This window comes from Rhinoderma darwinii, chromosome 5 (assembly GCF_050947455.1).
Source record: "Rhinoderma darwinii isolate aRhiDar2 chromosome 5, aRhiDar2.hap1, whole genome shotgun sequence".
NCBI classification, from domain to species: Eukaryota; Metazoa; Chordata; class Amphibia; order Anura; family Rhinodermatidae; genus Rhinoderma; species Rhinoderma darwinii.
The window spans coordinates 224,546,674-224,573,757 of record NC_134691.1 but is presented as its reverse complement, the minus strand read 5'-3'; the positions used below and the strand labels follow the sequence as shown (position 1 = coordinate 224,573,757).

The 27,084-nt window shown below is 40.7% G+C and overlaps 1 protein-coding gene across 2 annotated transcripts in view; it reads right to left on the bottom strand.

Annotated features, from left to right (window-relative positions):
* MLH1 (mutL homolog 1) overlaps positions 1 to 27,084 on the bottom strand; it is a 176,902-nt gene that overhangs the window by 86,868 nt on the left and 62,950 nt on the right. The window contains exons 2-6 of one of the 2 annotated variants that reach the window (XM_075826967.1): positions 19,146 to 19,236; positions 13,350 to 13,448; positions 5,730 to 5,803; positions 2,594 to 2,666; positions 2,412 to 2,503 (exon numbers count right to left, since the gene is read on the bottom strand). In XM_075826967.1, the coding sequence (XP_075683082.1) occupies positions 2,412 to 2,503; positions 2,594 to 2,666; positions 5,730 to 5,803; positions 13,350 to 13,448; positions 19,146 to 19,236 (429 nt within the window). The remainder of the gene's footprint in view (positions 1 to 2,411; positions 2,504 to 2,593; positions 2,667 to 5,729; positions 5,804 to 13,349; positions 13,449 to 19,145; positions 19,237 to 27,084) is intronic. The other variant, XM_075826969.1, reaches the window with a different exon arrangement.

Sequence of the window (27,084 nt, the reverse complement as noted above, 5' to 3'; positions counted from 1 at the left end):
CCATGTTGGGTTTGAAGAGGTTTTGTGGTGCCAAAACAGTGGAAACCCCCCAAAAGTGACACCATTTTGGAAACTAGACCCCTCAAGGAATTTATCTAGGGGTATAGTTAGCATTTTGACACCATAGGTATTTTGCTATATTTATTGGAGTTAGCCTGTGAAAATGAAAATCTACTTTTTTTCTGAAATAACATAGAAATTTGTAATATTTACAAGGAATAAAGAAGAAAATGCACCCCAACATTTGTAAAGCAATTTCTCCCGATTACGTAAATACCCCATATGTGGTAATAAACTGATGTTTTGGCTCAGAAGGGAGGGAGCGCCATTTGGATTTTGAAGCGCAGATTTTTCTGGATTGGTTTTTAGTGCTATGTCGCGATTGCAACGCCCTGGAGGGAACAAAACCGTGGAAACACCCCAAAAGTGACCCCATTTGGGAAACTACACACCTCAAGGAATTTTTCTAGGGGTATAGTAAGCATTTATACCACACAGGTGTTTTGCAGAATTTAGTAGAATTAGGCCGTGAAAATGAATATAAACATTTTTGTCCACTAAAATGTTGAATTTTTTCATTTTCACAAGGGATAAAAGGAGAAAAAAAGTCGCCTTAAAATTGTAACACAATCTCTCCCGAGTATGACAATACCCCACATGTGGTAATAATTTATTTTTTTAATAGAAATTAATTAACCCTTGCAGGACTGATCCTTTTTTGCTTTTCCATTTTAGTTTTTCACTCCTAGTCTTCCAAATGCCATAACTTTTTTATTTTTCCATGAATTGAGCGGTGTAAGGGCTTATTTTTGGCAGGACGAGCTGTAGTATTTATTGGTACCATTTTTTTGGTACATGAAACTTTTTGATCACTTTTTATTACATTTTATTTAGAGCTTTGGTGACCAAAAAAAACCGGATTTTGGCGTTTTAAATTCTTTATTTCTTACGGCGTTCATAATGCGCTATAAATGACAATTTTACTTTATTCTGCAGGTCGGTATGATTACGGCAATAACATATGTATATAGTTTTTTTTTATGTTTTGCAGCGTTTGCACAATAAAATTACTTCTTCATAAAATAATTTATTTTCTGTCACTATATTCTGAGAGCCGTAACTTTTTTATTTTTCAGTCAAAAAAGCTGTGTAAGGGATTGTTTTTTTGCGGGACGGGTTGTAGTTTTTATTGGTACTATTTTGGGGTACATGCGACTTTTTGATCATTTTTTATTCTATATTTTGGGAGGGGTGGTGACCAAAAAATAGTGATTCTGGCATTGTTTTTAGTTTTGTTTTTTTGCGGTGTTCACCGTGCGGTAAAAAAACCATTATAGTTTTATAGATTGGGTCGTTACGAACGCGGTCATATCAAATATGTGTACTGTTTTTTTAACGTATTAATTTTTTTCCTATAATAAAAGACTTATTATAGGAAAAAAACCTGTATTTTTACACTTTTGTAAAAAAAAATTATTAACTTTATTTTTACACCTTCTTTTACCTGCAGCTCTGATCGGTGCTAAAATACATTAAACTACCAAGGTAGTGTAATGTATTCAACGGTCAGTGTGACGTCACAGTCACTGACAGTCTACGAGGACCAGCCAGAGGTTGGTCCTTATAGGCTTCCATACATACATGGCCCCCGGGCGCCATCACAAGCATCAGTAGCCCCCACAATTGCATGGGGGCTGCTGATGATCTACAAGCCCCTTACATGCGGAGATCGCAATCGAGCTCCGCATTTAACGGGTTAATTGTTGAAATCAGCGGCAATGACGTCCCGGTTCCCGATGCACACTGTCACCGACAGTGTGCATCGCGAACGGCAGAGACGTCCTGTCACTCTGACAGGAAGTCTATCAGGAGGCTGCTCCTGATAGGCTTCCGTACATGGTAGACACGGAGGCCATTACTTGGCCTCCGGTCGCCATGCTAGCCATCTGCAAACCTCACGATTTCATCGTGAGGTCTGCCGTTGTGCTAGAAACCCCTAAAATACGGCGATTGCAATCGATCACCGGCAATTAAGGGGTTAATTGCCAAAATCAGCAGAAATAAGCCGCTGATCGGCATACAGTGGAGTGTCAGCTGTCAGGGACAGCTGGCCTCCCGGTTCATATCGCCGACAGTGTGCACCGGGAACTGCGCAGTAACTGGGTTAAGTGGTTAAACGGCAGGGTTTAGAGCCCGATCTCTGACCCGGCTGTTAGAATGAGGTTTCAGCCGTAAGATCTGCTCCTGATTACGCCCCATACTGCCCCTCCCTACTAGGACGTACATGTACGCAAATGATCGGAAGAGGTAAAAACAGTATATACGTGATTATTTTTTTTAATGCTTGAAAGGGGTGGAGCAGTGTAATCTTATACTAATTTATTTATGAAATCGTATGAAAAAAATATTACCTGCTCACTACTTCCACTATTCTTGCATGTTCTTCACTTGCACTCTTAAGAGCTTTCCGCCTTGTACAGACATTATAAAATAGGTCTTCTACCTAAAAAGACACATTTTAGAGTTTGGAAACGCATTACTATATAGCGTAAAGAAGTTGACAACAGGATTGAGATGCAATTATTTTACATACGGCTATCTGTGTCCCTTGATTGCCAGCACAAGGTTTTGGAGGAGCTTTGAGTTTTCCATCTGCATAACTCGCTCTGCAAAAACAAACATGTGTAACTCTTGCAACATACACAAAAAAGATTGTTGTTCATCAAACAAAATCAGTTTACGGCACAACACTGTGCTGTCAAGGAGAAGGCAATAAGGAACCCCATGATGGAATACTATGGCACTACTATTAAAAAGAAATTAAACCTAAGTTTTGCAATAGGCATAACACTACATTACTTAAAGAGGCTCGGTCACCAGATTTTGCAACCCCTATGTCCTATTGCAGCAGATCGGTGCTGCAATGTAGATAAGAGTAAAGTTTTTTTTTGTTTTTTTTTAAAAACAAGCATTTTGGCCAAGCTATGACCATTTTGAATATTTATGCAAATGAGGCTTTCCATCTGGGCGTGTATTGTGTGTGTACATCTGGGCGTTTTTACTTCTTTTACTAGCTGGGCGTTGTGAATGGAAGTGTATGATGCTGACGAATCAGCATCATCCACTTCTCTTCGTTAACACCCAGCTTCTGGCAGTGCACAGACACAGCGTGTTCTCGAGAGATCACGCTGTGACGTCACTCACTTCCTGCCCCAGGTCCTGCATCGTGTCGGACGAGCGAGGACACATCGGCACCAAAGGCTACATTTGATTCTGCAGCAGCATCAGCGTTTGCAGGTAAGTCTATGTAGCCTCTGTCGCCTGGTGCCGATGTGTCCTCGCTCGTCCGACACGATGCAGGACCTGGGGCAGGAAGTGACGTCACAGCGTGATCTCTCGAGAACACGCTGTGTCTGTGCACTGCCAGAAGCTGGGTGTTAACGAAGAGAAGTGGATGATGCTGATTCGTCAGCATCATAAACTTCTATTCACAACGCCCAGCTAGTAAAAGAAGTAAAAACGCCCAGATGTACATACACAATACACGCCCAGTTGCACTTTAGAAAGCCTCATTTGCATAAAAATATAAAAATGGTCATAACTTGGCCAAAAATGCTCGTTTTAAAAAAAACAAAACAAAACGTTACTGTTATCTACATTGCAGCGCCGATCTGCTGCAATAGGAGATAGGGGTTGCAAAATCTGGTGACAGAGCCTCTTTAAATGCCAAGTCCTGCTAGAAAATGAAATCAGCATCTCCATAAAGCTGGTCAGCAGAGGGAAGCATGAAGTGCTCGAAAATTTCCTGCTAGACGGCTGCGCTGACTCTGGACTTGATATAAACACAGTGGACCAACATTGTTGCTCAGTGGTCCAAAGTCCTGTTTTCAGATGAAAGTAAATTTTGCATTTCATTTGGAAATCAAGGTCCCAGAGTCTGGAGGGAGAGTGGAGAGATATCAATCCAAGTTGCTTTGCGGTCCAGTGTGAAATTTCCACAGTCAGTTATGGTTTGGGGAGCCATGTCATCTGCTGGTGTTGGTCCACTGTGTTATATCAAGTCCAGAGTCAGCGCAGCCGTCTAGCAGAAAATTTTAGAGCACTTCATGCGTCCCTCCTCTGACAAGCTTTATGGAGATGCTGATTTTATTTTCCAGCAGGACATGGCACCTGCCCACACTGCCAAAAGTACCAATACCTGGTTTAATAATCACAGTATCACTGTGCTTGATTGGCCAGCAAACTCGCCTGACCTAAACCCAGAGAATCTATGGGGTATTGTCAAGAGGAAGATGAGACACCAGACCCAACAATGCAGACGAGCTGAAGGCCGCTATCAAAGCAACCTGGGCTTCCATAATACCTCAGCAGTGCCACAGGCTGATCGCCTCCATGCCATGCCGCATTGATAACAGCTCAGCAGTGCCACAGGCTGATCGCCCCCATGCCACGCCGCATTGATGCAGTAATTCATGCAAAAGGAGCCCCGACCAAGTATTGAGTGCATATAATGTATATACTTTTCAGTAGGCCAACATTTCGGTATTAAAATCAGTTTTGAAATTGGGCTGAGAAGGACTAATTTATGACTTGTATTCTGCATTTTCCCTCTGTGCAGGTTCACTCGAAAGCTTTATTTAGACGATAATGTCAAAACGGCTGTGAAAAACGGCTGTTTTTTTAGGGTCGAACTGCACACTTGTGGGACACGTTTTCACTGATCCCTCAGACTTGAGTCTATTGAGAGATGTGTGAAAACTGACAAAAATAGGACACCGCCTATTTTATCATGGGCACATCACACAGTCCATTAAAACAACGGCTGTGTGAATATCCCCATGGAATTACATGCAGCCGTGTGACGGCCATCACACAGCCGATTTATATGTTCGTCCGAAAAAAGCTTAATTGTCAGTGGTCTCTGAGCTAGTAGGCGGAGCAAGACGGCTTTCATGTCTTTATACACTGCATCCATAGAAGAGGAGAATCCTGCTCTCCTATCTTGATCGCCTATATATAGAAACTTCCATCATGGAAGAGATTATACAGCAGTAATGAGCGGTGCACCTGAGAATCCAGCACTGGGGTGAAAAATAACATACCAGGAAGTTGCTGCAGCATCTGACTGTCTTTTTCACTCTGTTCCTCCCTTCATAGACTTGTATTGGCAGCTAATCTGTGATGGACTCACACGCTCTGCTCCCTCCTCTCCCTTCTGCAAAGACTCGTATAGGGAGTGTGTCTGTGTCCCCCCTCCATATACCTGAACAGGAAGCAGTGAAGAGACCCTCCCCCCATCCTGCAGTCCATGAATTCAACAATAGGGATGGATTTTGTTTAACAAAGGGAGCACAGCAGATTACACATTGGTTCCGTTAGACGTTTACGTCGGGGGGAACCGATGAACGGAAAGCCAAAAATGAAACCAAAGCTTCTGTTTGCATTTCCATCGATTTCAATGGTAATGCTTCAGTTTCAATTGGTTCCCGTTCCATAAAGCTTGTTTTTTCGCTGAAACAATAGCATAGTCGATTAAGCTATTGTTTCCGCAAGGAACAAACAAACCTTACGGAATGGAAACCAATTGCAACGGAAGCATTTCTATTAAAATCCTGTGTAAAAGCCTTTCTTGGTTGTAGGGCACATCCCCACATTCATTTGAGTGCTGCATAGCTAAATGTTGTAGATTGTATTCATCAGGATCTTTTTCATATATTCTTTTTCCTTACCTGTAGGCACATTTTCCATCTGCTGTCTTTGTTGTGATGGTAACATGAGCCACGTGACTGATACTTGCTAATGCCTGTTTAGATAAAACAACCACTTAAGCATTACAAGTTTTTTTAACATAAAAAGTGGAGTAACTGCCAATGACAGCCAATCACATTCCACCTCATTTTTCAGAGGCCTTTCTGAAAATGAAAGCAGCGAACTGGTTGGTTGCCATGGGCAACTACTTCACTCTTCCTTTGCACCAGTTTCATACATCTGCCCAATATGTTTAAAGAAATCTATCACTCATTGAATTCATTAGGGGACACATCACCATGGGAATAGCACCATGCCACTAGGAGTGACAGTAGGTAAGAAAAATCTCTGTCCAGGCAGGCCATACCCTTGCAAAATAAGACTATCCGGCTCACCGGTATCCAGTGGTCATCAGTGGTTCGATACACAAACCCGCTCTGGCACATGTAAGAGCAATGAGGAAAACAAAGTATGGTCCAGCAATCCACTTGACGGTAAAGGCTTTTATTAAGTAATTATTTCAGGATACACCCGGCATAGTGAAGTTAATGTACAAGACACGCTTATGCGTCGCGAACACCAACTGCATTCTTAGTCATAGTGCTATGACTAAGCACGCAGTTGGCGTTCGAAACGTGGTGTGTCATTCACTTAAAAAAATTACGTAATTTTTAGCCAATGTGTAAGATAATGCTCGGCTACTTTATTGATATATGTTGGGACATATTTATGACTGCATGTGCCTCCTTTAACCCCTTCCCGCCCCAGCCATTTTTTCAGATTTTCCTTCCCATATTCCAAAAGGGAGAATATTTTTTTTTTCATTGATAAAGCCGTATGAGGGCTTGTTTTTTGCGGGATGAGTTGTTGTTTTTTATGGGACCATTTATTGTACAATATAATGTATTGGGAAACTGGAAAAAATGTCTGTGGGGTGGAAAAGGAAAAAAAAAAAAAACACAGCGATTCCTCTATCTTTTGGGGGGGGGGTTTATTTTCGGCGACACCAAATGAATAATTTTTTTTATGTTCTACTTATACAAGGAAAAACCTGCTAAAAATAAAATGTTTGTGTTCTGTCGCCATATTCTGAGAGCCATAACCTTTTTTTTTTCCGTCGTATGAGCGGTATGAGGGCTTAGATTTTTCGAGGCGAGCTATAGTTTTTATTGGTACATGAGACTTTTGGTCACCATTTATTAATTTTTTTGTGGGAGATTAATTGACTAAAAAACAGCGATTTCGGCGGTTTAATTTTTTTATGATATTCACTGGGCGTCTAAATAATACGATTGGAGATACCACTTTTGTTTATTTCTTACACTACTTGAAAAATAAGTTGTTTTTTTTAACAATTAATATGTTTTACATATATTTTTTTTACACAACTAAAGACATGATTAAGCTTTTGTTTACACATTTTATTAGTCCCCCTAGGAATTAAAGGGAAGGTGTCATGATTTATTTAAATGTTTTTTATTATATTGCTTTTAGTATAATGTAAATAAAATTGGATTTATTTGTGTTGTCACTTTCTATTTTTTAATTTATTCATACTTTTACTTCTCTATGGGCGCTGCCCTTTTTTTTTTTCATCTCTGTATGTGTCGATTAACGACACATACAGAGATGGAATACGGCAGGTACAGGGCATAGGGCACAATGAACGTGAGCCGTTCATTGTTTCTGCTAACTGACTCTGTACTGCGCAGACGCAGGTCAGAGTCACACAGCAGAGAAGCCGGTTTGTAGGGAGATAGCAGTCGCCATTATGAAGACCAGCTGCACTGCAGGTAAGGTGCGTCTGTCTGTCCCTCTCTCTCTCTCTCTCTGACCCCGGTCACGTGACCCGACGGCCCCCCCACCCGTCGCTAGACGTATTCTCAGTGTGGGCGGTGTGCGGAGCTAAGCTAGTCAGATGTAGTAGAGCTGAGTGTGTGTGTGTGTGTGTGTGTGTATGTGTATGTGTATGTATGTATGTATGTATGTATGTAGCAGTGCTGAGTGTGAGATGTATGGTCAGTGTGCAGACTGTGATCGGATAAGGAGGTGAGGTAACAGTCAGCAAGAAGTCGGGGAGGAGACTGATGGTTATTCCTATCACAGGGTGGTGTGACAATCTCCTCTACTGCGGAGGAGACTGTCAGCAAGATTGTATGGGGACGCTGGAGACTGTCAGCATTATTCGGTGGTGGTGCTGGAGGAGATTCTCAGCAAGATTGTATGATGCTGCGTCCCCACCCAATCTTGCCGACAGTCTCCTCCAGCGTCACCAGACAATCCTGCCTACAGTCTCCTCCATCACCACCCAATCTTGCGGATAGTCTCCTCCAGCGTCACCAGGCAATCCTGCTGACAGTGATGCTGGAGGAGACTGTCCCACATTTACGGCAGCTGTGAGTCATGTTGCCTTGCCTTTTTCACTTTGCTGTAATTCTGGGAAGTGCTCCCTCTGGTGGCCAACATAGGAAATCATGTCAAATTATTATTTAATTTTTAATACTTTCCACCATGTGGAAGAAAAAAAAATAAAATACAGCAAAAAAAAACAAAACGTAAAAATAATAGAAATAAGTGACTTACTTAAAAAAAGAAAAAAAAAAAAGAAAAAAAAGAAAGGTTTCATTCGCAACACATTCCCTTTAATGTATTGCTGTATTTTGTCATTTTTACAGGCTTCTGTTAAGCCCTGCGGAGGCGGGAGAAGGGGCGATGAACTGTCGGAGGGAGGAACTCCTCTTTCTAACGCCTTAGGGGCTACGATCGATTAACCCCTTAAAAGTCACGGTCAAACTGCCAGGAACAGCACGATCGTTAGTCCTGGGTATTAGCTGTAATACAAAGCTGACACCTGCAGCGAATGGAGCAGGCTCAGCGCGCAAGCCCGCTCCATACATCACCCCCCGCACCAGGACATGCTATTATGTCGTGGTGCGGGAATGAGTTACTATCACTGCCATTAGCAGTGGCAAAAATCAAGCTACTTTTTCTACGCCAGGGTGTAGACTAGAGATGCAAGTTTTTTCCTCACTTGCGACCATTTTAAAATGTTGCATCTCACAAAGGTGTTCAAATCCTGGGCAAGCAGTAAGCCACTCTCACTTTTTGCTCCACTTTTACAAACTGACCCATGGCGCAAATAACACTCAAGTCTGGCGCAAATGATTAATAAACAAGTCACTGCAGATTAGACTATTTTGGAGTTTAATCAAATAAAAATTATAAATACATTGACAAATGTGGGCCATATTTCTCCAGCTTTAAAGACATAACCTTAAAGTGTAGCCAAACATTTGCCAAACTTCTGACATGTCATAGAGACATGTCAGAAGTTAGGATTGGTGGGAAGTCTGAGCACTGAGACCCCCACTAATCGCTAGAACGAAGCAGCTGAAGCGCTCGTTTCATGTCTGTTTGGCTATTTCCGGAAATAAATGTATCGGTGTACAGACTCCAGCCGAACAGACACGAAGCGGCTGAGCGCTCACACGAGGGCTTCAGATGCTTAGTTCTAGCGATTGGTGGGGGTCTCAGTGCTCGGACCCCCACCAATCCAAACATCTGACATGTCTCTATGACATGTCAGAAGTTTGTCAAATGTTTAGCTAAACTTTAAAGTGTAGCACCAGTTATAAAGCCTGCTGGCTCTCCTGCCCTAAGATTAGAACATACATTAGGAAATGCTGCAGTGCAGAGGAGGAAGGGGAGTCTAGTTAACAATGCAACTGTTTATTGCCAAATCCTGCATAGGATCTTTGTAGGTAAGACTTTCAAATTCGAAGGATGCCTTTAAGCGGGAGAGTCATAAGTGGAGCTATGCTTTAAAGAGAATTTGTCACTATGACAGACCTCTTCAAATAAGGACATTATGATGAGCAATCTATTAAGTTATCATAATAATGTCATTACACCGTGTTCCAAATTATTATGCACATTGGATTTAAGTGTCATAAACATTTAATTAAACTCATGGATGGTACCCGCCTATTTCCTTCAACTAGCCATTGTATTCTGAAGGAACACTGATTGTCTATTTTTAAAACTACCTTTTTTGCAAAGTAAAACTTGGAAGAATTTCCGATTTTAAAACCGATTTACCTGGTCTCAGCGCTGGATCCATTTCTATACCTTTCCGGCTCTTTGGATCATTGTAAATCAATTTCAGACACCCGTGAGAATTAGTTTGCCAGGTGTGCCCAATCAAAGGAAAACTACTTAAGAAGGACGTTCCACATTATTAAGCAGGCCACAGGTTTCCAGCAATATGGGAAAGAAAAAAGATCTCTGCTGCTGAAAAGCGTGAAATAGTGCAATACCTTGGGCAAGGTATGAAAAACATATTTCAAGAAAACTTAGGCGTGATGATCGTACTGTGAAAAGATTTGTGGCTGATTCAGAGCACAGACGGGTTCGTTCAGGTAAAGGCATAATGAGGAAGGTTTCTGGCAGACAAATTAATAGGATTAGGAGAGCAGCTACTATGTCATTGCAAAGCAGCAAACAGGTATTTGAAGCCGCTGGTGCCTCTGGAGTCCCGCGAACCTCAAGGTGTAGGATCCTCCAGAGGTTGGCAAGTGTGCATAAAGCTATTATTCAGCCACCCCTAAACAATGATCACAAGCAGAAACGGTTGCAGTGGGCTCAGAAATACATGAAGACTAATTTTCAAACTGTGTTTACTGAGGAGTGCCGTGCAACCCTGGATGGTCCAGATGGATGGAGTAGTGGATGGTTGGTGAATTGCCACCATGTCCCAACAAGGCTGCGACGTCCGCAAGGAGGTGGCGGAGTCATGTTTTGGACCGGAATCATGGGGAGAGAGCTAGTAGGCCCCTTTAGGGTCCCTGATGGTGTGAAAATGACCTCTGCAAAGTACGAGTTTGACTGACCACTTTCTTCCGTGATACAAAAAGAAGAACCGTGCCTTCCGTAGCAAAATTATCTTCATGCATGACAATGCACCATCTCATGCTTCAAAGAATAGCTCTGTGTCATTGGCTGCTATGGGCATAAAAGGAGAGAAACTCATGGTGTGGCCCCCATGTTCCCCTGACCTCAACCTTATTGAAAACCTTTGGAGCATCCTCAAGCAAAATAACCTATGAGGGTGGGAGGCAGTTCACATCAAAACAGAAGCTCTGGGAGGCTATTCTGACATCCTGCAAAGATATTCAAGCAGAAACTGTCCAAATACTCACAAATTCAATGGATGCAAGAATTGTGAAGGTGATATCAAAGAAGGGGTCCTATGTTAACATGTAGCTTGGCCTGCTAAGTTTTTTTTTATTGAAAGAGCTTTTGATTTCTGTAAATATGACCTCCTGATGCTGCAAATTCAACAAATTACCATTTTAGTTCTCTTTACAACCTTTAAAATGTTTTGATCTATGTTGTGCATAATAAGTTAAAACCGTGCATTGTGAGTTTTTTTTAATTCTAAAAAAAAAAATCTGTTATCATTAGGAGATTTGTTCAATAATATTTGCATTATACTCCAACGGTTGATGGCTTGAAGATTATACTGACTGTCATTTGCATCGACTATTTAGGAAAATCAGCGAAAAATTACATTTGCACAATAATTTGGAACGCGGTGTATTTTAATTTAATATACCTACTTAACAGCCCCCCAAAGTAGAAACAGGGGGCTAAAAAAGAAAGCACTTCCCTGTTCTGTGGAGTTACACGATCCCCCTAACCAGCCAACAGCTCTGAAAAGCATCTTATGACTGTCTCATATGTTTTAGAAAAGTCAGAGTATGTAACACAATCCATTTCAGAGCGGTTAACTAGCTGAGAGGGATCATGTGATACACCACATAACTTACACATGCCTTGGGGGACCCAAACAGGAAACGGCTAGGCGCTCCAAAGACAAATACACTTAATGGGAAAAAATTTAGTTCACCGATACATTACACCTGCTGGAGCTTTTAGGATATCCTATTCCAAATCCATAGGCATTAATATGGAGTTGGTCCCCCCTTTGCATCTAAAACAACTTCCACACTTTTAGAAAGGCTTTCTACAAGATTTCAGTGTGTCTGTGGAAAGATTTGCCCATTCATCCAGAAGAGCATTTGCAAGGTCAAACACTGAGGTTGCACGAGAGGGCCTGGTTAGCAATCTACATTTTAGTTCATCCCAAAGTTGTTTGATTGGGTTGAGATCAGGGATCTGTGCGGGCAAATCATGTGCTTAAACACCAAACTCACCCAACCATGCCATTATGGACCTTGCTTTGTGCACTGGGGCACAGTCATGCTGGAACAGAAAAGGGCCAAAGTTGGAAGCATACAGTTGTCCAAAATGTCTTGGAATGTTGAAAAATCAAGATTTTGCTTCACTGGAATTAAGGGGCCTAGACCAACCCGTGAATAACAACTCCTAGAATTATCCTCCTCCTCCAACACTACAGTTGGCACGATGCAGTCAGACAGGTAAATATTATACTGGCATTTGCCAATCCAAGAATGGTCCATCAGACTGATAGATAGAGGAGTGTGATTTGTCACTCCGCTAAACATGTTTCCACTGCTCCAGTCGCAGCAGGCTTTACATCACTCTATCCGACGCTTGGCATAGTGCTTGATGATGTACGGCTTGCATGCAGCTGGAAAACCATGCCTTGAAGCTGCTGGTGCACAGCTTTTGTGCGGATGTTAATGTCAGAGGGGGTTTGGAACTTTGCAGTTATTGAGGCCCCACGCACATTACTGTATATTTCATCCGTAATTACAGACCCATTCCATTCTATTGGCAACGGAGAACTTTACGTAGTTTTACGGATGGGTGTCAGTGTTGAAAAAAATTACAGAACCTCTCCTATTCTTGTCCGTAAACAGTCTGTATTTACGGAAGCTTTGCTATGCAACATGTTGGTGGCGTAATTTGCAGCCTCCCTCTTTTTTTTTTTTTTTTTTTTACGGATCCGTATATACGGATCAAATACGGATGCACTATGGGTCGTATTTGCGGATACCGGTCCGTAAATACGGATATGTTACGGATCCATATTTGTGGATAGATGAAAATAAGGTCGTGTGCATGGGGCCTGAGTCAGCAGAGCTTTGGTGACTTTCATGCACTGTGCACCTCAGCAACTTTACGTGGTCTGCTACTTTGTGGCTAAGTTGCTTTGGTTCCTAAACACTTTCACTTTGCAATAATACCATTCACAGTTGATGGTGGAATATCTAGGAGGAAATACACTTCCCTAACTGACTTTTTCTAACAGTGGCATCCTATTACAGTACCACGTTGGAATTCAGTGAGCCCTTTAGAACAACCCATTCTTCGTAAAGGCAGACTGCATGGATAGGTGTTTGATGTATACACATTTGAAAATGGGATTGAATAAAACACCTGAATTCAATGATTATGATGTGTGTCCCTAAAAATTGTGTCCATATAGTATATATTAAGAAGTTTATTATTTGAGCATCTTAGCCATTGTTACATGTATTTATAATAAACTTTAAATTAGTAGTTTAAAAGTAAATATACACACACACACACACACACACACACACACACACACACACACGCGAGATAGATAGAAATGAGAGATAGATAGATAGTCAGGTAATAAATATACATACTTCTCCTCGAAAACCATATGTAGAAATACTTGATAAGTCTTCAAATGACTGCAATTTACTAGTGGTGAACCGCTCGCATACTATCTCCATGTCTTCTTTCTGCAAACAAACATGACATTTTACAGCTGAGGTACTGATTAGTATAGAACATATTCATGAGCATAACTGTTCTGAAGGGTCACATTTTTGGTGGGCTCCAACACTACCAGTGAGCCACAGGTATCACAGCTCTCAATGAGTGAATTTCCTCTGCCTAAATAACTTCTTAGATTATGCAAAGGAATAATATATGGGAACATAGAAATATGCCTGTACATAAAAAAAATAAAAAATAAAAGTCTCTAAAGTTAAAACTTTGAAATGTAAAAAACATGGGCTGAATGTCAATTTTTGGTGGCCACCTTAAAAAAAGACCAGATCCATGGCCCATGAGTAGGAATAAAAAATAAAGACAGCACTCCTTGTGAACGATCCTTTATTTTCAGCCTTGCATCGTTTCATCTCATAGAGCCTTGCGTCAAGCTGTTTAACAGTGCACGCATGTCATGTATATAAATACAAAGTGATTACATCAATAAGTCACATCAATAAAGTACACAGTATATACAATGAATAAAGTGTATATATGCAGATATTAAAAATTATTTATAGCGGAATTGCTGCGTATCTTCTGTCCAGAATTGCAGACAGAATATACGCAGAATGCAGTAGCAGCAAAATGGGTGAGTTTTAACAAATTCATACCAGACATCTATGTTAACAGGTGCGGTTGTTCAAGAAATGGCAAAACCAATGTTTACATGCAAAATAAAATTGGGGATTATATAGGTTTAGAATTTTCCATCCCCATATAAAAAAAAAACTCTAAAGGCCACATGCCCACGATGCTTATTACGTGCGGAATTGGCGAACAGCATTTCCTGCGGCAAATCAGCAGCGTAATAGAGCGGATTTTACCTGCGTTTATCAGCAACACTGCTTCATTTTGCAAAAATCGTGGCAAAAAAAAAAAAAGAGAGCAACGTGTGAAAAATGTCTAACCCTAATCAATCGTCGCAATTCCGTAATATTGATCTAATGTGTAAACGAATACTTTTTTTTTTGTAGACTACTTGGAAATAAGTTTTTTTGCGACAGTCAATGGGCTTTAAAATATCAATACCGACAGACAGAAATATTTTCCATCCATCAGAATCAAACAATCCTCTATAGCGATTACCTTTATTGCTAGATCAGGTATCGCTAATGAAGTGGTACGCAGATTTTACGCTTACAATCAGGACAAGATCGGGGCAATGTAAAATGTACAAACGTTATTGATGTGCGATCCGAATGCTGGCTAATAGCCCCATATACCCCAGAGGATGCAGGTACATGTTTAGGGTGGGGGGCTATGTGCTATGATTTTAATCTTAATGTGATAATCCCTGTGTTTATAATGGTTACTATTGCGGATTGCAGCCGCAGTTGGATATATTTTATCACGCCGAGTACCGAATGTGGCAACATTGCAATTAGCTTAACCACCAATGCTGTATACGTCTACATCTATTAGTGTAGGGAGTCGTATTCTATTTAAATCTGTTTTATCAATAGTGTCAGTAATAAAAGTATGTTATGTACTATTTAGTAATTACGTAACGCGGAAATAGGGTTCTTTTTGCCTTTGGCAATTTGTGATGAATAATATATAGATTTGTACCCACCACTTACCAGGGTCCAATTGTTCCTTTTTAGGGTTAAACTATAAGCACCAAGCGCAGACGCTGGAACAGGGAGCCGAACGTAACCACCAAGTCCGTTCCCGCATATGCGGAATGTAACAGTTTGCTACAAGCACCATAACGTGTTGAGTGCTCCTGCTATTTGGACTCTAATCGACATCCATCCTGAGGTCTAACCTGCTTGCAACTCGACGAAAGGCACCTTACTTGCCTCTTCGGCTTCTGGAGAGCCCTCCTGATCCTGGATGCCGGTCGTGGATTAATCCCGGAGTCGGCGCTTTCTTCCAAAGCAAGTGTCTGAGGTAGTCATCACGATGCCTGATGCTTCGGCGGCCTACAGCTGGTACAATGGAGCTTGGGGAGAGAGCTTGCGCCTGGTGAGGTACAGTGAGAGACCTCCCTACAGCTCCATTCTTCCTGGGCTTCCTCTGGAGTGACTACCGGAGAGTTGTCACTTTCTCCAGTGAGCTTGCTAAATAGCGCCAGCTGGTGGCAGGTCATATCTCTCTAGAACTCTTGGCAGTGAGGCAGTGTGTGCCTGCGACCTTCTCCCAAGCCTTAAAGGGCATTACAGGACTGCATTTATATCGCCCATGTATATAGGCCCTAAGCCTCGGAGGGCCCACTGTTTGCTCATGTGTCCATTGATTGTGCCGAGGCCTACTCTTAACCTTAGTGCATCTCTATTTGTCCTTCGGTTTACCGTCCTAGTGAAGTACACAACATGGATCCTAGTCACAAGAATAACGATGCTACGTGAAGATACAGAAGTGGAGCAACTTGTTAGTGATGTAGAAGATTGTCAGAACCCTATGCAACACGATCTCACGGATGATACCTCCAAGCTGGAAAAACGGCATCATCGCATGCTAGACCAGGAGAACGGTCTTCACCGCTGTTACTTGTGCGTCGTGTGGATCCCGGAAAAGGTAGAGGGACCAAATCCCAGCACGTTACTAGAAGATCTGCTTATCAAGACGTATGGTCAGGATAGTTTCTCGGCTATGTTTGCTCTTGAAAAAGCTTACCGTATACTGCCCCCCCCCCCAAGTACTTTCATTGCAAAGTGTATTAACTATAGAGATGGGGATGCTATCCTCTGTTTTGCCTAGGAATAAGGCCCTATCAACAATAATGATCTTATATTTTCAGATTTCTCCACTGAGGTGCAGAAGAAATGTTCTCAATATACTGGAGTTTAAGAAATGCCTGCGGCCGGCAAACCTCAGATATGCCATGCTGTACCCCTCAAGGTTCCATATTGTGATCGGCCAAGTTTCATTCTTCGATTCTCCTGATGACGTCTGCTCATGGCTAGACTGTCGTGTAGTTCTGTCTCTGCGCGCTCCTGCTAGGGAATTTTGTTTTCCTGGCAATGATAAATTGTGATGAGTAGTTCATACAGTTGTATCACAGTACACTCCTGTTCTTATTTTTTTTCATCCCATTGGCTTTTTGTCAGCTGTATCTCTTAAGTTAGTTAAGGACATCACTTGTGTCCTCGAACCTCTTCTTCGTTTTACAGTTACATACGAAACATGGGTGATGGCAAAGCTGATAAAATTGCTGTTAACCAATTACCGTTTCTTTCTAGGTCTCCATGCCTCTGTAGGTTCTGGGTGGTGGGCGGTTTGTGATTGGGAGCATAATTGCACATTTTTTTAATGTGCGTTCAGGACACCTATTTTCCTTCTACTGCAATACCGGAATTATTATATTTCCTTTTAGTATCCCCAAATTAGCAAGCTTCGCAAATTTAAACCAGGCTTCCCAGACTTGTGCCTAAAGTGTAGGAAGACCTTTGGCTCCTTTTTCCATTTATTGTGGTCCTGTACTATCCTCAAGAGGGCACAGGGAACAAATCCACATGTTTGTCCATGATGCGATGTGAGTCACAGTCCTTGATGACCCCAAGGTTTGCATTTTGCTCATAGATCTGGGGGTCATTTCTCTCCGTGGCTGACCGGACTGTACTCTGCGAGATGCTATATCATTGACAGAAGAAATGCAGCTAAATTTTTGGATGGCTTCCACTCCCCCTGACATCAGTGCCTGGATACGCTCTGTTAATACTACTTTGCATTTAAAAAAAAGGGGATATTTAAACAAAGAAATAAGGAAGTTGAGTTTTGCAAGAACTGGAATACATGGCTTAACTCCCCCACTACCATTCCCTGTTGCTACCCCTAATTTGATGACTTTAAGTCCTCCATGTGACCCCTGATTATGTGGTTCTTTAGTGATGCCTAACTGCCAAATTCCTCGCTGTAGATGATTAGACCTTATGTTAGATAAACTCTTACTTTAGGTGGAACACACAATTTCTTTGTTTTTGTTGTATTTAATGCACTACACAGTAACGGTTTGTGGTTTGTTTTGCTGAATATTTGTTAAGGCTGTAATGCGTGCCATGTTCCTAGTTGACGGAGCCAGGGCCTACATTGCCGGGAATTGTATTGCACTATTTGGAACGGTGTTTTCTACGTGGCTGGCATTCTCTGTTCCTCATGTATACATAACGTGGATCATGATGTTATGCTGTGTGTTTTTTATACGCCAATATTTTGGTAAGCTATGTTTTCAGGTTTTTTTTCATCCCTTTGAGAAAATTCCAATTTTGTTATATTTTAATTGAAAATACAAATCAACTTTATTGCGGATTAAAAAAAGAAAGACCGGACTTGCCCATAACCAAACATTTTGTTGACTTTAATTATCATGTCGAAGATTTAAAATGCTCATAATCCCCAACAGAAGTGGTTGCGATGGAATGACAAATCTTAAATGCAGAGAATTGCTATGGATATATTGAGTTCATTGGTTCCCAACATGTTAAATATGGATTCCAAGATAGGACACTTGTCAGACCCCTGTTAATCCTGCTGTCTCTGAGTTGTTGAATCACAATAAATTATGAGCAATTATTTGTTAGTATTATTAAAAAAATTCCGCTCTCTTTTAAATTATTATAAAAATTATCGCCAATCTGTTTTCCCTTCTCGGGTCACCTGCGTGTAATTTCCTCTATAAACTGATGCGCATGTCCATAATTTCTTCCATTAAAAAAGTGCATTTATTCTGAATATCTAGCATGTCCTTTATCTCTTTCCACTTCAGTAATTTAAGATTTGTATTTAATTAAGGTGGGATAACAATTGTTTAGTGTGACAAGTGGGACATGCGCTGCAACTTTTTGAGGCTATTGCTCCCAGAGTATACGTAAAATACTCCCCATTATCGGTCAGGGTAGATTCATGTTGGAACACCCTGGCCAGATGCACTGGCGTTCACAGCTTTACTTTCATTGTAGATGGGGGTCTGAGGAGCATTGGTTAGTGGAGGGGTTGAAGGGTTTGGGGATAAGGCCACTGATTTATATCAGGTAATACGGTTATAGTCACTTACTTGGTATATATCCCATCATTAAATGCAGTGAAGTGAGAGTATACAGTGTTTAACATACACTCATATCTATGATCACTCATCCGGAATATGCCCGCTAGTCAGGTTGTATTGGATAGTTGTTTTTCATCTTGAGCAAGGGACACATTAGATTCACAGTTCTGGTAGGTTTGCCTCTTGTTGTTATGGCGCTTATAGCACACTTTGGGGGATGTCAAATGCCAAGCTGGGTGGAAAGAGATTATTATAAATATATATAAAATAAAAAATTGGGCATATTATTTGCATTGAATCACCAACAAACAATTGTGGGTCATTTATAGTAATTGTGATAGTTTATAATAATATTGTTAATGTTTTTGGCATCATTTTTATAAGTATGTATTTTGCACTATTATGACATTTTTATATCTGCGTACACAAGTATCCCCGTGTATTTATTGATGTAATCATTAGACGTCATATACATGACATGCGTGCACTTAAGCTGCTGGAGAAAGGCTCCGTGTCGGCTTAAACATTGCAAGACTGAAAATAAAGGATCGTTCACAAGGAGTACTGCCTTCATCTCTATTCTTTAAAACTTTGACATATCAGAAGATCATTTTCATTGGATTCCCCCTTTGAATACTCAGTGATAGTAACTGTAAAAATGGTACTAGAACCTCACCCTGATGCCACAACCATTGTCCTGAATTTGAATTAGTTTCATCCCACCTTCTTTAACAATCACTTGGATATTTGTTGACTTTGCATCTAAACTGTAAATAGGAAAAGAAACATGCACATTACTTTACAGTCAGTCACACATGGATTACATCCATATTTATGTGTGGTGAATAAATTCTGCTTTTCAATAATATACATTATTACACAGAAAAATGTTTTCCAGGGACATAGACATTATTTTAACCCCCTTAACGACTAGCGACTCATATCAATCACAAGCAGGTGCTAGCTCCCACATCGTGATGGATATATCCGTCGCTCGTGTCTCGTGGGTACTGCCACTGTACACACAAGATCAGCGACAGGAGCTTGGCTGTTATACAGACCCAGGCTCCTGCCGTAACTGCTCAAATCGAATTCTATGTCTTTCCCATTCTTTCCCCCCCAAAAATAAAAAATCAATCAATAAGTCCCACGTATTCCAAAATAAAACCAATGAAAGCTACACCTTGTCCTGCAAAAAACAAGACCACATATGGCCACAGACAGAAAAATAAAGTTACGGCTCTTGCAATGCAAAGACGCAAAAATAAATATATATTTTTTAAAGGGATTTTATACAAACGTAGTAAAACAGAAAAAAAAATAAGTTATACGTATTTAGTATCGCCACAATCGTACTGACCCATAGAATAAAGGTAGCGTGTTATTTACGCCTTATAGTGAACGGCGTAAATTTAAAATGGCAAAAATACTGGAACAGCTGGTTTTTTTTTTCTCAATTCCCTCCCAAAAAAAAAGTTAAAAGGTTATCAATATATATTATGTGCACACAAAAATGGTGCAATTAAAATATACAACTCGTCCTGGAAAAAACAAAGATATGGCTATGTCGACAGAAAAAAAAAAAAAAAAAAGTTATGACTCTTAGAAATGAGACTGTAAAAAACTAAAAATAGTGCTTGGTCATTATTTCAAATGGTTTTCCGACTGGAAGAGTGGGACAAGTAGAGGTCATTATTTTAATAATAATCATTATTCTTTTGGTAATTGCATGTTGTGTGGTCCCTTGTGTAAGAAAACTTATCACAAAGACTGTTGACCAGGCGGTTCCTAATGTTGCTTTAACCTGCCTAGAGGAAAAAGCTCTCTACACCGACGAAGAATCCGCTAGTCCCCTTAAAACAGTTGTATATTTTCAGAACAATTAATCCAAAAGGTAGGGAAAGTTAGGATCATTCAGGAACCAGGATAGTCCAGGTACAAAGGGGGGTTACTCATAAGGAGTAGCTCATCTCAAACTGGTGAAGAAATCCAAAACCCCTACCCGCCTGGTTCGAGTGATCAGTAGGTTGCTAAACTAATTCAGGGGCAGCAAGGGATGATAATAATAATAATTTTTAGGGGGGACTGTGAAGGATCACCACTATGTATATTTGTGCGCTTGCAAAAATCATTATTATCCTTACATAAAGCTTCTCAGTATATCATATTCTGCTATGTTATGTAGTATGACAAGATGGCACAAGATGGCGCTGGAGCATGAGACAACGCCCTGGAATGTGAAAAAAGCAACATGAAGTATTAACCCACAAACTTCTATAAACTTACTGAACAAATAAGAAAAGGGCATGTTTGAACAAGAACCAATTAGCACCTTGGAGGTGTCACAAGATCATATATTGATAATTGACGCCATTTTTTGCTATATAAGTTTTGCATTGTTTTAAATAAAGTTGTTGTGCTCCTATCTCATCGAGAGAGGATATTCTACCTGAGCTCTGCTTCTGGTGTAATTCTTCCCGCGCAACTCGGTGAAAACCAGACTGACTAACTGGGAACAAGGATCTAAAACTTCACACATGCAGCTCCCTCTCTCTCACTGTGAGGGTCTATATAACTCACTTCTTTCAATGGAGAGAAACCTTGCATGCATGCATGCATAGCCCAGTCTTTCCCGCAAACAGAGATTAAGCCCTTGGTGACATGTCACGTACTATTACGTTGCTTTCGCCAAGGTCTTAAGACGACACAACGTAACGGTACTCTGAAGCTAAGCCCGCACCATCGCCAATGGGTGTTGGCAGAATATTACAGCTGACACCCTGCTGCATGGCTAGGACCGGAGCTAGCCTCCGATCTGGCCAACTGCCCCAAAAATTCGCATCGCACAAAAGTGAGTGCTGCAGCTATGGGGTTTACCAGCAGATCGGTACCCAGTGAGGCAATTGCAGGCTTTCGATATCGGCTTTTGCTAGCTCCGATCTCTGCCATTAACCCCTTAGATGTCGTGAAAAAGCGATTGCGGCATCTTAGTGATTTAAAGCCGATCGGCATCGCTGCGATGTGATCGCAGGGGTGCCGATCATTGCTATGGCAACCGGAGCCCTAACAATGGCATACTGGTCTGCCATTGATGGAAGCCCATTAAGCCCTGCCCGGAGGCAGGGCCTGATAGGCTTGCTGTCAGTGATTAACTGACAGCTCTAATGCGTTGCACTACGTGGGTAGTGCAATGTATTAGAGTAAAGATCAGAGGTGCAGACCTTCAAGTACCCTAGTGGGAAAAAATAAAAAGTTAATCAAAATGTTGAATAAAAGTGTAAAAATAAAACTTTCAAGTTAAAAAAAAATAAAAAACACTTTTAATATTGGAAAAAAACGGAAAACATTAACATATTTGGCAGCAACGCGTCCGTAACGACACAAACTGTAAAGTTATTTTCACAATACCTATAGAAGACTGTGAAGACAGCTAGTATATCCAGAAAATAAGCGACACATAGCACAAATTACGTACCATGACAATAAAAAATAAACTTTATTATATTGCACATAACAGCATATTGGCCATCACAAAGATAAAAACAATAATACACACAATTAAAAAGGAGAATGTGGAGAGACAGCGTAAATAGTCCCAGTTATATGCTAACACAATATGAACATCATGTGATGTGGTATAGTACAGAAATCTCTATCCAAAAGGATATATCATAGGCCAAATAATAAACCTAAAGAACAAAAAAAAGGTTCTAGATGAATTATACACCTGGCGAGAAAGCACAAAATTGTGCCCACCTATGCACAGATAGACCAAAAAATGGCCCTATTTAATGGGCTAAGAGAACTGCACAAACCCGTGGATTGCATGATGGACCACAAACGAGATATCTCCACACAGACCGCCCCCATAAAGTTATTTTTCCTGCACAGTAAACACCCCAAAAAACAACAATGCCAGAATCGCTATTTTTTGGTCACCACTCCTCACAAAATATAGAATAAAAAGTACATGTACACCGAAATATTACCATTAAAGGCTGAGAAAACAATCTCGGAATCGCTTGGATAAGTAAAAACATTCCCAAGTAATTACCACATAAAGTGACGTCAGAATTGAAAAAATAAGGGGTTAACCCCTTCCCGGACCTTGACGTAACTGCACGTCAAGATGAGCAGTAACTTTGCGCACCTTGACATGCAGTTACGTCTGTGCTTTGACAGTTAAACGCCGCGCGGCGCTATACCGCAGCGGCGGTTAACTGTGCAGGGTGTCTGCCATGCATTCCCTTGTGCCGATCAGCGGCCCATCGACGCTAATTTCGACAGTTAACCCCTTCGATGCGGTGGTCGATTGCAATCGCCGCATTTAAGTAGTTTAGCGGAGATCAGCAGCCCCCACGTGAAATCACGGGGGCTGGCGATGGTACCTATGGCAACTGGACGCCAGACAATGGCTTCCGGGCTGCCATGTACAGAAGCCTATGAGGACCAACCTACTGATCCTCGTAGGCTTCCTGTCAGATTGACTGTCACGTCACAATGACAGTTGGAATGCATTACACTACGTAGCAGCGATCAGAGTTGCAAGTCTAAGTGTCACTAGGTGTCCCTAGTGGGACAAGTAAAAAAGGTAACTCTTATTATAGGAAAAAAAATGTAACACGTTAAAAAAGTACACATATTTGGTATCACCGCGTTCGCAACGACCCAAACTATAAAACTATAATGTTATTTTTCCCGCACGGTGAACACCGCAAAAAAAATAAGAAAACCAATGCCAGAATCGCTATTTTTTTGGTCACCACCCCTCCCAAAATAAATAAATAAAAAGTGATCAAAAAGTCGCATGCACACCAAAATAGTACCAATAAAAACTACAACCCGTCCCGCAAAAAACAAGCCCTTAAACAGCTTTTTTGACTGAAAAATAAAGTAGTTATGGCTCTCAGAATATGGTGACAAAAAATAAATTTTATAAAAAAGTAATTTTATCGCGCAAACGCTGCAAAACGTAAAAAAAAACTATATACATATGGTATCATCGTAATCGTATCGACCTGCAACATAAACTAAGATTGGCACTTATAGCGCAGGGTGAACGGCATAAAAAAGAACAAAAACCTTTGTCAGAATTGTTTGTTTTTGATCATCTTGCTTGCCAAAAAAATGGAATAAAAAAAGTGATAAAAAAAAAAAAAACGCACGTACCCCAAAATGGTACCAATGAAAACTACAGATTGTCCCGCAACAAATAAGCCCTCATACAGCTATGGTGGAGAAGAAATAAAGAAGTTTTCTCAGAATATAGCAATGCAAAATGTGCAGTGTGTTCAAAAAGCAGATAAGATTGGGCACCATTTATCAGTGCGACACCGGGCACAGATCTACAGATTATTTATTTACCCCATTATTATACCCGTTTCTTATACCCCTGACGTACTCCGCACAGCTTACATATGCCCCCACATTATAAGTTGAAATACCAGCAAAACCCCAAACAGAACTATTACCAAGCAAAATCTGCGCTCCAAAAGCAAAATGGCGTCCCTCCATTCTGAGCCCTGCAGCGTGCCCAAACAGCAGTTTACACCCACAGATCTGGCATCGTCATACACGGGAGAACCAGATTAATATTTTATGAGGTATTTGTCTTCAGTGACAGAAACTGGGCACAACATAGTGTGTGTGCACTCAAATGGCATATCAGTGGAACATTTTAACTTTCACTCCGCACCACCTGTTGCGCATTAACCCCTTCTGGCACCACGACTTAACATGTCGTGGTGTGCGGGGGGGGGGGGGGGATGTATGGAACGGGTTCACGCACTGAGCCCGTGCCATACGTTGTGTCCGCTGTGTATTACAGCTGACACTAAGTACTAACGGACAGGAACAGCGATCGCACTTTTACAAGAGCTTGTAAAAATGTCAATACACTGCAATATATTAGTATTGCAGTGTATTGTACCAATGATCTAATGATGGCTGGTTCATGTCCCCTAGGGGGACTAATAAAATGTGTAAAAAAAAAAAAAAAATATTTCAAGTCCAAAAGAAAACCCTTTTCCCAATTCTTTCACTAAAGCAAAATTGGTATCGCTGCTTCCGTAAAAGTCAGAACTATTACAATATACCATTATTTAACTCAATAAAGAATTTAAAGAGGCTCTGTCACCACATTATAAGTGCCGTATCTCCTACATAAGGAGATCGGCGCTATAATGTAGATGACAGCAGTGCTTTTTAGTTAATAAAACGATCTGTTTTCACCACTTCATGAGCGATTTTAGATTTATGCTAATGAGTTGCTTAATGCCCAAGTGGGCGTATTTTTACTTTAGACCAAGTGGGCGTTGTATAGAGGAGTGTATGACGCTGACCAATCAGCGTCATGCACTCCTCTCCATTCATTTAGGCAGCGCATAGGGATCCTTTTAGATCGCTATGTGCCGTTTTATACGAACACGTTAACAATACTGAAGTGTTTAGACAGTGAATAGACATTCCACGGGATGTCTATTCACAATCCCTGCACTTCGTTACTGTTTTTGTGGTAGTTACAGCAGAGCAAAGCGTAATCTCGCTGTAACCTGTCATTTACCGCGTAATCTCACTGGGATTACGCTTTGCTCTGCTGTAACTACCACAAAACCAGTAACGAAGTGCAGGGATTATGAATAGACATCCCGTGGAATGTCTATTCACGGTCTAAACACTTCAGTATTGTTAATGTGTTAGTCTAAGACAGCACATAGCGATCTAAAAAGCTCCCTATGCGCTGACTAAATGAATGGAGAGGAGTGCATGACGCTGATTGGTCAGCGTCATACACTCCTCTGTACAACGCCCACTTGGTCTAAAGTAAAAATACGCCCACTTGGGCATTAAGCAACTCATTAGCATAAATCTAAAATCGCTAATAAAGTGGTGACAACAGATCGTTTTATTAAATAAAAAGCACTGCTGTCATCTACATTATAGCGCCGATCTCCTTATGTAAGAGATACGGTACTTCTAATGTGGTGACAGAGCCTCTTTAAAACGCCAAAATTTCTGTTTTTTGGTCACCTCAGCTCTAAAAAAAAATGTTAATAATAAGTGCTCAAAAAGTTGTACGCAACAAAAAAATGGTACCAATAAAAAACTACAGTAGGTCCCGCAATAAAGGAGTCCTCACACCACTTTATTGACGGAAAAATAAAAACGTTATGGCTCTTGGAATGCGGGGAGTGAAAAACTAAAATAAAAAAGCAAAAAATGGTTCAGTCTAGAAAGGATTAATTAATTTCTAATAAAAAAGCATTTATGACCACATGTGGGGTATAGCCGTACTACAGTGAAATTGCGTTACAAATTTTGGCCGGCTTTTTCCTCCTTTATTCTTTGTGAAAATTCAAAAATGCAACATTTTAGTGGGAATAATGTTGATATTCATTTTCACGGCCTAATTGTAATAAATTCTGAAAAAGACCTGTGGGGTCTAAATGCTCAGTATACCCCTAGATAGATTTCTTAAGTGGTGTAGTTTCCCAAATGGGGTAACTTTTGGGGTATTTCACTGTTTTGGTCTCTCAGGGGCTTTGCAAATGTGACGACACCCAAAAACCATTTCAGCTAAATCTTCGCTCCAAAAGCCAAATAGCGCTCCTTCACTTCGAAGCCCCGCTGGGGGTTCAAACAGCCGTTTATTACCACATATGGCGTATTTCCGTCATCGGGAGAAATTGCTTTACAAATGCTGGGGTGTTATTTTTCCCTTATGCCTTGTGAAAATTAAAAATGTCTATATTTTTTCAGAAAAAAAAGCAGATTTTCATCTTCACAGACTACTTCAAATACATTTAGCATAAAAACTGTGGGGTCAAAATGCTAACTATACCCCTAGATAAATTCAGTGAGGGGTATAGTTTGCAAAATTGGGTCACTTTTGGGTGGTTTCCACGGTTTTGGTCCCTCCAGTTCATTGCAAACGTGACACGGCACTGAAAACAAATCCAGCAAAATTAGCGCTCCAAAATCCTTCTATTCTGAGCCCTGCTGTGGGTCCAAACAGCAGTTTATTACCACATTTGGGGTATTGCCGTAATCGGGAGAAATTGCTTTACAAATGCTGGGGTGTTATTTCTCCTTTATGCCTTGTGAAAATTAAAAATTTCTATATTTTTTCAGAAAAAAAAAAGCAGATTTTCATCTTCACAGACTACTTCAAATAAATTTAGCATAAAAACTGTGGGGCTCAAAATGCTAGCTATACCCTTAGATAAATTCATTGAGGGTTGTAATTTCCAAAATGGGGTCCCTTTTATTTACTGTTTTGGCACCTCAAGACCTCTTCAAACCAGACATGGTGTCTGAAATATATTTTCAAAAAAAGGAGGCGCTCCTTTGATTCTGAGGCCGGTGCTTCAGTCGATAAGCACACTAGGGCCACATGTGGGATATTTCTAAAAACTGCACAATCTGGGCATAATATATATTTGAGTTGCATTTCTCGTGTAAAACCTTCTGTGTTACAGAAAAAAAAACTGTATTACAAATGAATTTTGGCAAAAAGAAAATTTGTAAATTTCACCTCTACTTTGCTTTAATTCCTGAAAAACACCTATGGGGTTAAAACACTTTCTGAATGCTGTTCTGGATACTTTGAGGGATGC